Raw genomic sequence first — 12,380 nt, 5'->3', positions numbered from 1 at the left:
AACAGATTTTAAAAAAAAAAAACTCTCCAAACATTAATATATTTAATTCCTTGTATTTCCCCTTCTAAGCTTGCTTTCATTTTAAAGAGAAAATCCTGTCTCTATGGCTGCCCATAAGTGTGATATGAAATAACGTGTATGGCAATATATAGAGAAAAAAAACCGTCCTGTACCTACCACGTGTTCAACTCTAAAGCTAACAGGAGACAGGAAGGGGCGGGGCGCCAGCGGCTGACAGGCAGCGCCGCAGCGGAGGCAGCGGCTGCACCGCAGAGGGGACGCAGCCACAGCTTAGTGCCCCCACCCTCGCCGTCCCGGCCATCGGTCCGGGTCCGCGGGACCTGCGGCGACCCTCGGCACCAAGCACCGGGCGAGCGGCGACACCGGGGTCATGGCCATGGCCACCGTGGCGGCTCCGTCAGCCTGGGCCCTCGGGGTCTCGAGCCCGGCCGCCGCCCCCAGCTCCTACGGGGTGTTCTGCAAAGGGCTCTCCCGCACGCTGCTCGCCTTCTTCGAGCTGGCCTGGCAGCTGCGCTCCAATTTCCCGTACTTCTACGTCGCGGGCTCCGTCATCCTCAACATCCGCTTGCAGGTACATTTCTAGAGTCGCGATTACGCTAACGGTCTCTGGACCGGCAGAATGGCGGACTCCCAGGAGGCCCCGCGGCGGAGCGGAGCGGAGCTGCGGACGCGGCCTCCTCGGTCTCGCGAGAGTGGCCGGACGCCCCGCGCGGCTGCGCTCGCCGCCGTCCGCCCGAGCTCCCGGGGATGGGCTCGGAAGTCCTGCCGGGACCGGAGAGGACAGACGCGACTTCCAGCCACCGGGAAGGATTCGATTACGGCCCCCGACAAGATTTAAGAAGCTGTGCGTCCTGAAAACAAAATCAGGACGAACAGGATGCGTTATGTCAAAAACAGAAGGCGACTCAGGAAGCAAATGTAAAACACAAGTTCCTGGTTCAAATTGAGATTTTAAAAAATCACCCATTTCGGGTATTTGGGGTTGACTTGTTAGCAAGAGATTGAATGAGTAAAGAAGCTGAAGCTCTTAAGGATATGATGTGGAAGGCATGTATTTCTTCATTCCCCCAAGAGAAAATGACAATCAGATTTTCAGTGAGATTGAAAAAACTGTCCAGGAAACGCATCCTTCCGATGTCAAACAGTGTAAAGTGCTGCGGGATTTTGAGCAGAGGGTTGGAGGGTAAGACAGTGGACTCTGTTTCGGCGTCCCAGTGAGTGGTACGGTTCCAGACCTCGGCGCCAAAGAAAAGGAAACCCAGTTCAGCACAAAGCCTGGCTATTTAATGAATAACATTTAAATAATCAGAATAATTTATGCAAATGCCGTCTGTGGTCTTTTTCTTTTAAGAGGCTACTTAATTATGGTTACGAAGTAGAATACAAGTGTGGTCACCCGTGATCATGTAACAGTACAGTTTTCAGGGGGGGATGCTGAAGGGGGGAGAGGAAGGTAAATGGAGTGGTAGTGGGGTCTTTATGTAAAGTGGGAAGTTGAAAGATACAGTCCTGCTCATGAGGAAAGAAGACATTTTGGGAGAGAGTGGCCATGAGGTTGCTAAAATAGCAGTGGAACTGTATTAGGGAGGAGAGTAGAAGAGAACAGCAGTAAGTCAATGAATGCTTAAAGACGGAGTGTCAGGTGGCATGTCTCAAGAAAAACTGAATACCTGGTATGTTGGAATATAGAGTTGAGATTTTGAATGTTTCAGGGAGTCTGGAGATGAATTAGTGGTCTGCAGATTTTTATTTTTATTTTTTTTAAATAAGAAAACAAAGCTGAGGCAATTATGAACCCGGGAAAAATAAAAGCTTGTTCAGGAACTACGCTGCATACCTCAACTGTGAATAACACTCGTCATAAAGTCAGTCATAATTACGTTAGCACTGAATATGGATAGAACATGATTATGTAACATGGGAGGGGGTGGAGAGGAGAGGTGTGTGTAATGGGGAAGAATCAGTCAATAAAAAAGCAATATTGGACATGTTATTTTTTTTTTTTTTTTTTTTTAAAAACTGCAATACAAGGCAGCTAAGAGTTAAAAGTGGTTGTCTGAAGAAAAAAATCAGGGATGGAAAGAGAAAAGGTGGGAGATAGCTGTTTTCTACTACCAGTCTAACAGTATTATTTTGATTTTTCTTTATTTCTTTGATTAAAAATTAAGTAAATTTTATTTTTTAAATTGCTCAGGTAATTGAAATGTGCACCACTGGTTAAGAGCCACCCGGGTAAAAGGATTGGGTTTTTTAATCAGCAGACCTCTTAAAATGCAAACTCTAATGTTGTAGTCAGGAGAGTCCATTAATCCACCTAAGCCTCAGTGTCCTCAACTATTAAATGATGGCAAAGTACCCACCTTGACTGGTCCGCTGAGAATTAAAAATAAGCCTGCTTTAGTGCTTGATATATGCTTACTTCTAATAAGTACCAGGTAATCTTTAACCATTTTTCTGAAAGGGATACTTTCTAAGCCAAACTATCCTCAATATCTGAATCTAAATAGAGCCAATGTGATTAGAATTTCACCTTTCCAAAAGCAAGATAATCACAGGTACAATCATTAGGAAATTTATTTTTATTTTTTCTTTCAGTTTTATGAGATATAATTGCCATACAGCACTGTGTAAGTTTAAGATATACAGCATAATGACTTGATGTACATATATTATGAAATGATTACCACACTCAGTTTAGTTAACATCCATCATCTCATATAAACACCCAAAAAATGTCTCTTTCTTTGTGATGAAAACATTTAAGATCCATCCACTCTTTTAGAAACTTTCAAATATACCATAAAGCAGTGTTAATTATACTAATTGTGTTGTACATTATATCCCCAGTATAATCTTATCTCTCTTGTAACTGGAAGTTCATGTTTTGACCACCATCCCCATCCCCACTCAGAAAATTTCTTATATAGTGTCCAACATAATGAATACAGTCTAAAAATCTAAATCTTTATGTAGGTCTGGATATGCATGTGTCATCATCATCATCATCATCATCATCATCATGGATACATCAGAGCACCCCATAGCAGAGTTCCATGGAGTAAGAGTACACTTTACAAAGCCCTTAGGGTTTTTATGTTCTTCCCAGCTTCAGGCTTGACCTACAGGCCTATCAAAATTAACTTCTAACCCAATGCAGTCAAGCTAGAGTGGACACTAACTTTATTTTCTAGTTTCTTCTTGTTAGCTTCTCCCACTGAAATATGGCAATTATAAACCCTAGCAAAAATTTCTTCATTATTGATAGTTTTTTAATATGTTTACAATCATAATTTCAAAAATTACTATATTGCAAACTTTAAAATTATATTAGCGAGCACAATTTTACTACCTACTGTTAAGATTATATACATTTTCAGCTACTTTGTTTTCATTTTTAAATTATTTAAAAAGTCAACTGAACACTATATATACACACAGACATTTCTAAAACTTATACAAATATGTGAATATTCTTACAAACTTTCCTTCCTGTTTTTATCCCTGGTGAGTTGGTTATGTTTGTCCTCTCTGACAAGGACACTAGTGTTCATATAATTTTCACATGCACACACAACCCTACATGCAAACTCACTGTCTAGGTGATACTTGCAGAGTAGACATATAAGTATTATTATATACATAGTGATAATTATTCAGTTTGCTTTTATAAAATCAGCAAAGATAGTGTCCACTCTAGCTTGAATTCCTAATGATAGTCTGCTTCTTTGTTTTAGAAGTTAGGTCTGTTATTATGAAATTATGTGTGTCTAGCACTTTTATTCCTTGATTGATTTTTAACTTAATATTGTAAAAAAGATTTCACTTGCTCCAGCTTGGGAGGGGTTTTATTTCTAAACTACAGGCCCGATGCACAAAATTTGTGCAAGAGTAGGCCTTCCTTCCCCAGGCTGCCGGCACCGGCTTCCCTCTGGCACCCGTGACCTGGGCTTCCCTCTGACCACAGGCAGGCACCCGGGATCCAGGCTTCCTTCGCAGCCCCAACTTCATCCGGAAGGTCATCAGAAGGACATCTGGAAGGTCATCAGAAGGACGTCCCGTCTAATTAGCATATTACACTTTTATTATTATAGATAATCATGTGTTTTCCTCATACATAAATACAATAAATATTTGCCAGGGCACATAAAATTAGTACATGCTGCATTATATATTTTATATTCATATTGTCTAAATTTGTTTTGTTACTAGCAAGTGTTATAATGACAATGATGCTTGCTTCTTAAAAATGTCAAGTAGATTGTTAGTTTATAGGCCATTATAGGGAAAGTTTGTGATGCTTAATAATATCCAAAAGAATCCAGTGAGAAAAACAAGTTAAAATGTATCTTCAATGGTTTAATTTTCCTGGAATATAGAAAATCCTGGTAAAGTCTGTGGAGCTAAGTTTCACCCTTTTTCAGGTGGCAGTTAAGATGCCACAATAGTTTCAACGCAGTTTGTCTCAGCTTGCTGTTTCCCAAAATTAGGATAAATGAGTGGCCCGAAGGGAAAATACTCCATGTTAACATGACAGCCAGATTGGCCTGCTGCTTCTGCACTATAAGGAAACACCAACCTGTTAATACAAAGGAAGAAAAATGAAGTATGAAGAGGAGGAGGAAAGATAACACTACTTTCATGGCCTTTTTATGGGCTTCTGTGCGGAAGTCGTTAGAGCTGGAGTTCATCCGCACATTCCTGGTATGTCTCATCAAGGAAAGAGATAAAAGGAGCAGTGAACTCAGGGACAGAAGAAAGGGAATTAAGTAGATAAAATTAGAAACAATCAAACTGTTAAGATACAGAGTTTCACTTACACCTGGAGACCATGTTGAGTTTCTTTCATGTATATTATAGACATTAATCCAGAAACCATTGAATGAGTCTATTAACACAAGTTTCAAAAACAGGAAGAACAAAGACCCTAGTAAAAGCACAAGTAGCACTTTGCCAATTCTCCACCTCAGCCAGGCAAAGCAGGGGTGGGAGAAATTGGCTATTTTAAAGAAATAGAAAATGCTTAGATAGGTGGCAAACCAGGTAGCTAGGTGATTGCACAGTATCCAAAGAATGCCAATAAGTTTTGCTAGTTTACCAATGGCATAAAATTGTGGCCACAACACCATTAGAAATGAGTCAGCTAGTGATATCCAAAGAAGAGTGATTCTGGAGAGAGCCAGGCTAGTGAGGATGTAGTCAGCTGCTGAGAGTTTTTGACTCTTCACCCAATCAGTGCAATTAACTAGTACAATGAACCCATTCCCCAACATTCCAGCTATAAATTCTCCCATTGCAGCTACCAGAAAAATACTTTCAGCTCCAGATGGCATTTCTGCAGAGGAATCCAGAAAGCTAATATCCTGTCTCACTGATGTTTCGCTGTCAAAATGTAGAATAATATCCAGTTTGGTACTTTTCACTTTTATATTTAAAATGCTCAAAAAATTCAGATACTGTCTCACTTATCTTCTGAAAGGTTTCTCTTTTATTCCAGCTGTAGGTCTGAAATATGAGCAAGGAGATTCAGTCTCACAGATCTTGATGAGAAACTTTACCATTAGTTTCAATCAGCTACCAATTTCCAAATTAAATAGTAAATGTGCCCACTCATCATTGGCACTGGCAACAATTTTCCACTTGTGAGGACATCTGGAAAAGTAAATTCAGGCATGCAAATATGAAGTAGATTTACTTACCCTGATTTGCACTTTCCATTTCAGTTGAAACTCAGTACAAGGACTCACGTTTCTTAATTTTAATAGATTTCTCTAAAAAGTAATCTCCATAATACAAGCATATTTTTTTAATTTCACATAATAAAATCCATGTTTTAGTCACTATTATAGATGAAATAAGTGTAATAAAAGGAAGCAACATGAAGCTCACAGAGTAAAGGGAAAAGCAACATTAGATAAACTATTACTATTGAATGTGACAAGTTTGACCAAAGTACAATTCCAACACAGAGGAAGGTGCTACAAAAATCTATGGTCAACAGTTAATTCTAGTTTCATGAGGATAGCAACAACTGGCTTGGGCCTGGAAGCTTTTTGGTATTTCTTCAAGAAACAGATAAAAAGGGAAACGATTTTCCACAATGATGTAAAAGTATATGCAAGGGTACCAAAATCAGACCTCTAAGATTTCACTATGAATTTTTGAGCTTCGTTTTCACTAAATTACCACCTATTTGATTCTGAATAAGTTATTATTAGCTGAGAAAAGAACAATAGTAAAAATATATGGTTAAAAAATGGGAGGGGGGGGGATGGGGATATAAATCCTTACTGATAAGATAGTCTGCCTGTTACTGGAATGTCCTGCCTAAGGACTATGGGTATATCCCAAAACCAAATAAAAGGATGGCGAGGCCTGAGCACAAGCGGAGTCCAAACTCTTGGGATGGGCTCTCGCCTAGCCCCCCAATTTCAAAGAAAAGGGCGGGGGGAGCAAGAGTTGGAAGGGGTTTCTCCTTTTTAACTATGCTTTTGGTAAAATCTTTTATGCCATAAATATTAATTTAAAGTAAAATATATTTTAGCTTGCTTTTTGCTTCAACAAACAGGTACCTCTAATAGGGTGATTTTTCAACCTTGATTGCAAATTGGAATTGCCTAGGGCAGTGTCAGCAAACTGTGGCTCGCGAGCCACATGCGGCTCTTTGGCCCCTTGAGTGTGGCTCTTCCACAAAATACCACGTGTGGGCATGCACATACAGTGCGATGGAAACTTCGTGGCCCCTCTGCTAAACACCATTACTCTATAAAAATTGTTACTGAATAAAACCCAAGTGTAGAGGCTGGTTTTAACATCTATTAATCTTTAAAAAACTAAGTAGTAAAGAATGAATTAGACAGAGAAAAATAAAAGCATACATTTATAAATAGGAGTCTGGAATCTGCAATGAAAAACATTCTTTTGAAGTACTCAATATTTACAAAATTTCTAAATATTTAAATTAAATATTAATATTTAAACATTAAATAGACTCAAAAGGGAAACTTTATCATAAAGACCTAAGCATGAAAGATATGCATGATAGCTGTTAATAATGGGGTGGAAGTCTGCATGGGAGAAAAGTCAGATTTAAACCTAAATGACCTCCTGACACGAATTTTACCCTTTTGGAAAGTATGGAACACTGATTCCATCCATTCCATCCAGATGTAGAAGTATTTGTCTGAGTTAGTGGGACGCTGTTTATGAGCTTGTTGACAATATAGTTATGCGAAAGTATTAATTAGCAGCAACCAACATTTATACTGTTCCTGAGAAAATCTAGGATGCTTTTAATAGGAAAATCTTGAATTCTTTCCACATAATTCTAGCATTAAAAAAAAAATTCATAGTGATGATCACCCTAGTTATGACCAAGCTCTATTTAATAGTTTAGACATTCACTGCATATTGGGTTTTCAAGTTTTACTAATAAACAACTAATGTTGAACACAAATTGTGGAAAGGTCAAACAAGGAAAAAAATTGCAAAACAGTATGTCTTTATTTGCATCCTAGCAAATGAGAATTCAGCTTTCACTTCAACATCAGTTATGAAGTAATCCAGCCAGTGGCAGGGACACACACTGTTTGAATGGGAGTCCTTGGAAAACAATATTTTCCATAAAGATAGCATTGAACTTCTCTGTTAGCATACCCTGAAGCTTTCCTGCTTGGCGTTGGTTGCAGAATTGAAACCACAAATTCACTGCAAATTCAGAAAACAACTGCACATTGAGTTTAAGGGCAGAATATTAAAGGAATCACGACCAGTGATATTAGACTTGGATTTCTTTTTCTTTTTAGACATCATGGCTTTACTACCAGCCATTCTTTCCAGCCTATTCACAATACAATTTGTTCTAGGAAATGTTGCCAATGGCTTCATAGCACTGGTGAACTGCACTGACTGGGTCAAGAGACAAAAGATCTCCTGCGCTGATGGAATTCTCACTGCTCTGGCTGTCTCCAGAATTTGTTTGCTCTGTGTATTAGTACTAAATTGGTATGCAACTGTATTTAATCTAGCATTTTATAGTTTAGATGTAAAACTTATTGTTCATATTGCCTGGATGACAAGCCACCATTTTAGTCTGTGGCTTGCTACTAGCCTTAGCATATTTTATTTGCTCAAGATAGCCAATTTCTCCAGCCTTTTATTTCTTCACCTAAAATGGAGAGCTGAAAGAGTGGTTATCATGATACTGTTGGGGAGTTTGGTCTTCTTGGTTTTTTATCTTGCAGTGGTAAGCACAGATGAAAAAATGCAGATGAATGAAGATAAAGGAAACATCACCTGGGAGACTAACTTGGGGGACATTATGCACCTTTCAAATCAGACTTTATTCATGCTTGCAAACTTCATACCCTTTACTATGTCCCTGACAGCTGTTCTGCTGTTAATCTTTTCCATGTGGAAACATCTGAAGAACATGCAGCTCAGTGGCAAAGGAACTCAAGATCCCAGCACCGAGGTCCACATAAGAGCCATGCAAACTGTGATCTCCTTTCTCTTGGTATTTGTCATTTTTTTCTTCACTCAAATCATCTCACTTTGGAATTCGAATACTCAGCAGAACAATTCGCTTCGCATGGTTTGCAAGGTTCTTGCAATTCTGTATCCGTCAAGCCACTCATTTATTCTGATTTGGGGGAATAAGAAGCTGAGACAGGCCTTTCTGTCATTTCTGTGGCAGCTGAGGTGCTGGTTGAGGAAAGGGAAATAAGTGGGGCACCTTCTGTATTCTGGCAGAAAACAAACTGATGGAGTCCATAACATTTGTACTTCCTACATATTTCTTAGTGTGTATAGAATTGGGTAAGTTGCACCTAGGAAAACTTCTACTTAAGTTTGCCACAAAAATATATATGTGTGTGCATGTTTATGACAAAAAAAAAGAGCATAAGATTACCTTTTTTTTCAGGTAAGCAATCTAATTTTACAAAATAGTGTAAGAAAGTCTTCAGAATCATGTATTTCACATATATATTCTATGTTATCCTCTTGAAACTGAAGAATTTGTGCTCTATATTTATGCATATTTAAGGACTGACAATCCATCTCAGGAAATCATTACTACTTTCATTATTACTGTAGTTAGTACCACAAATATGTACCACAGTGAATATAGACTTTGTTGTTTGAACCTCCAATCCTTTGGATGGTAAGGATATTCAATTCTAAGTCACACACTGAGAATAGATGCTTGGCATAGATATTCCATCATGAATTCTTGCTTCATGGTTAATAGAAAGTAATTAGAACTGTTAGGAAAAGATACACATAATGAAATTAAAGAGTTGCTGGGGTCCAATCCCAGCGGGTCCAGGGGTCCCCAAAGGTGTGGACGGAGTCGGCGAAGAAGGAATGACACGAAGACAGCCTTCAGTTGATCAGCAGCCTAGTCAGGACCTATAGCCAGGATCTCCAGCCAAAGTTCTGGTCGGAGTTCTGGTTAGGAACTGGTGAGGAACTGATGAGGAACTGATGAGGATCTGATGAGGATCTGATGATTATTGTCTTGTTACATCCGTATTTATACCAGCCGATTTTAATCCTGTCAATTTCTATTACAAAGGTTAGGGCGTATCTTATCTCCATTCCAGAGAGTAAAGATTATGTAGCTTAACTACCCGCCTGGCACTTAATTAAGGGGTTGTATCCCCTCCCTAACCTCAGGGAAAGATCCCCACCTGGGGAAACAACCTTTCTCGGAGAGGTGACCTTGGTTAAAACACATGGCGATAAAGGGAGCAAACATATTAAGAACAGTATGCTATATACACCAGGTCCCTTGAAACATATGCTGTGCAGATGTTTCTTTCCTGCAGCGACTGTGTCAAGCAGCAAGGATGGACCGGCTTCCGGCAAAGAGTGACAAACATTTAGAATGTATTATACATACATGTACCATAAACAGTACTAACATTATTATATTTAATACAATAGGTCAGTGGTTGGCAAATGGCGGCTCACGAGCCACATGAGGCTCTTTGGCCCCTTGAGTATGGCTCTTCCACAAAATACCAAGTGCAGGCGTGCACATACAGTGCGATTGAAACTTCGTGGCCCATGCGCAGAAGTCTGTTTTCGGCCTGGGCAAGTCTATTTTGAAGAAGTGGCATTAGAAGAAGTGGGGGTACGTTCGCTGAGGTCGACCCCTCAGATTGAGGACGTTTTTAGCAAAGGCCAGCTTAGGAGTACCCTAATTAAGTTAATAACAATGTGCCTACCTATATAGTTTAAGTTAAAAAAATTTGGCTCTCAAAAGAAATTTCAATCGTTATACTATTGATATTTGGCTCTGTTGACTAATGAGTTTGCCGACCACTGCACTATACAACCTTGGAAATCACGGAAGCTCCATGAGGAAAGGGTCTATTTTGTTGTTGACCACTGATCTATTTCCAATTCCTAGAACAGGGTGGGCTTGGCAAATAGTAGGCCCTCAATAACTTTGTGGAAGGAGTAAGTGCTAATTTCGTTGGTAATCCTATTGGGAACACAGGAAAAGAGAAAATGAATAAGACTTGACTGTGAACCTAGTAAAAAAGCAAGAAAAGAAAGTAACTCCTTAAAACTAGAGGAAATTTTACAATCTATGTACGAACTCATGAAAGATTGCTATACTAACACTGAAATAGCCAGCACTGCACTCTCGCCCTTGTGGTTCTAACCAGAAGTCATACAAAAACTAAAAACTTGTAGTTCTAGCACCCAGGATGTGGGGGCCTTTGTGGGGGCTTTATTTTTCATGAAAGAGAGCTACTTCCAGCCCAGGGAATTGGAGGTGGGTAGGAAACTCTAGGTTTCGTGGCAGTGGGGCAATAGTCCCCAGAGGTCTCTGATATTCTCAGAAATGCTCTGGAGTGATATAGAAGGCTACCAGAGAAGAGGACTCCATTGGTAGGCATGGCTTAGCAGTTGACAAAAGCCAGATAGCAACAAGTCAGCCCGGAGATGCTTAGTCATAAAAGAATACTTGAGTTCATAGTTACACTGAAGGAGAAACTTAATCTAAAGGATATAATGACAAATTATAAAAAATCACAAGCACCATATGCTATGAGTTGAATTTTAAGTCCAAGCTAATAATCACTTTTTTTAATGTGCATTAAGTGTAGATCTGTCTCAACTCCTGGGTTGAACTGCCTCGACATGCTTCATTCTTAAAATGGTTGTGTTTTATATTTATCATGATAAAGCTGTTATTTTATGTATAAACTAGAGGTCTGGTGCACAAATTCATACACGGGTGGAGTCCCTCAGCCTGGTGATCGGGGATGATGGGGGGGGGGGGGCAGGACTGCCAGGGGGAGGGACTGTGGGAGGTTGGCCCCAGCAGCAAGGTAACCAATGGCCAATTCCATGAGGAATCAGGCTACCACCTCTCTCCTGTCAGGGTCTGGGGTGTGGGTGAACCAGATTCTGGGCTGTCAGGGCACAGGCAGCAAGGTCTGGGTCAGTGCCCTTCATAGCTACCGGCTGGTTGACCAGTCGTTCTGGTCGTTCTGCTGTTAGGTCGGTGGGCTTTTATTAATATAGAATATAATGGCGATTATTACAAAATGCTTGGGCAAATAACAATTAATTAAATCTATCTCTATGCTATAGTGATAGTCCAAAATAATTAAACTACAGCAATGACCATAATTAAAATCAGAAAATTTGTGAACATTGATTTTATAATTATCAATTATAAAGAATGACATTTCCTCCAAGGAATAGTGAGAAAATACATGCAGAGTTCTACTTTAGCCTAATTTTTGTTTAAATACTGACTTCCTGAGTGATATTGACTATATATTGTACAATAATGAACTACTACTTATGTGAATGTAAGTAAGGTGATTCCACTGAAGATCTTATGAGCTCCTGTCATTAATACTACCTTTCTTGGCGTTAAGTCTTCCTGTTTCCTCCCTGCGACATCTCCAGTGAAATAGCATACATGAGCTTTCTATTTGACTCTTTCTGTTGTCTTTCCCCTCTTTAGGACCATATTGATAGATCTCCCATTAGTCTCAGTGAAGCCAGCAACAGATGTCCCCCTAGCTGAGATGATCTGTCTGATCCTGTCAATAGCAAGCTTTTCCATTTATTTGTCATCAAAGAAACAGGCTCCCGGTTCTTTCTGAATCACAATTGTAACTCTCATGTATTGAACTTAGCAAGGATCCCTTTGAAAGTAATTAAAGTACTGGCCTTTATGTTTATTTAGGTAAAAAGAGATCTTTACTGTTTCTTTGGCTGTACCCTAGCCCAGGAAACAATTAGCTGGGGTCAGGGACACAGCTTGAAGGGACAGAGATTTCCTCTTTCACAAATGGAGGATATTTGCCCAGCTTGATCACTGCTATCCA

At 39.7% G+C, this 12,380-nt stretch overlaps 3 protein-coding genes across 3 annotated transcripts; 2 read left to right on the top strand and 1 right to left on the bottom strand.

Annotated features, from left to right (window-relative positions):
• The first annotated feature begins 204 nt into the window (after positions 1-204).
• Positions 205-4,155, top strand: SMIM10L1 (small integral membrane protein 10 like 1). The gene is made up of 3 exons (XM_070410685.1): positions 205-592; positions 2,995-3,079; positions 3,986-4,155. Exons 1-3 carry the CDS (start codon positions 392-394, stop codon positions 4,114-4,116), a joined length of 417 nt encoding a protein of 138 aa, XP_070266786.1. The 5' UTR covers positions 205-391; the 3' UTR covers positions 4,117-4,155.
• A 266-nt stretch (positions 4,156-4,421) lies between these two features.
• LOC139005652 (taste receptor type 2 member 42-like) lies at positions 4,422-5,351 on the bottom strand. The gene has a single exon (XM_070407846.1). The coding sequence runs from the start codon at positions 5,349-5,351 to the stop codon at positions 4,422-4,424; it is 930 nt and encodes a 309-aa protein (XP_070263947.1).
• Positions 5,352-7,828: 2,477 nt separating this feature from the next.
• LOC139007337 (putative taste receptor type 2 member 33) lies at positions 7,829-8,764 on the top strand. The gene has a single exon (XM_070410684.1). The coding sequence runs from the start codon at positions 7,829-7,831 to the stop codon at positions 8,741-8,743; it is 915 nt and encodes a 304-aa protein (XP_070266785.1). The 3' UTR covers positions 8,744-8,764.
• Positions 8,765-12,380: the final 3,616 nt, after the last annotated feature.

This window comes from Myotis yumanensis, unplaced genomic scaffold (assembly GCF_028538775.1).
Source record: "Myotis yumanensis isolate MYYU_CA2020_CCGP unplaced genomic scaffold, mMyoYum1.0.hap1 SCAF_3, whole genome shotgun sequence".
Lineage (NCBI taxonomy): Eukaryota > Metazoa > Chordata > Mammalia > Chiroptera > Vespertilionidae > Myotis > Myotis yumanensis.
The sequence above is the reverse complement of the archived record's forward strand: the minus strand, read 5'-3'. Positions and strand labels throughout refer to the sequence as shown.

Excerpts from the sequence above, each read along its gene's own strand:
- SMIM10L1 (XM_070410685.1), top strand. The coding sequence starts at position 392 with ATGGCCATGGCCACCGTGGCGGCTCCGTCAGCCTGGGCCCTCGGGGTC. Across the intron at positions 593-2,994 it reads TCCTCAACATCCGCTTGCAG|GTCTGGATATGCATGTGTCA; the intron begins GTACATTTCTAG and ends ATCTTTATGTAG. Across the intron at positions 3,080-3,985 it reads CCATAGCAGAGTTCCATGGA|GCAGGCACCCGGGATCCAGG; the intron begins GTAAGAGTACAC and ends CTCTGACCACAG.
- LOC139005652 (XM_070407846.1), bottom strand. The coding sequence starts at position 5,351 with ATGCCATCTGGAGCTGAAAGTATTTTTCTGGTAGCTGCAATGGGAGAA.
- LOC139007337 (XM_070410684.1), top strand. The coding sequence starts at position 7,829 with ATGGCTTTACTACCAGCCATTCTTTCCAGCCTATTCACAATACAATTT.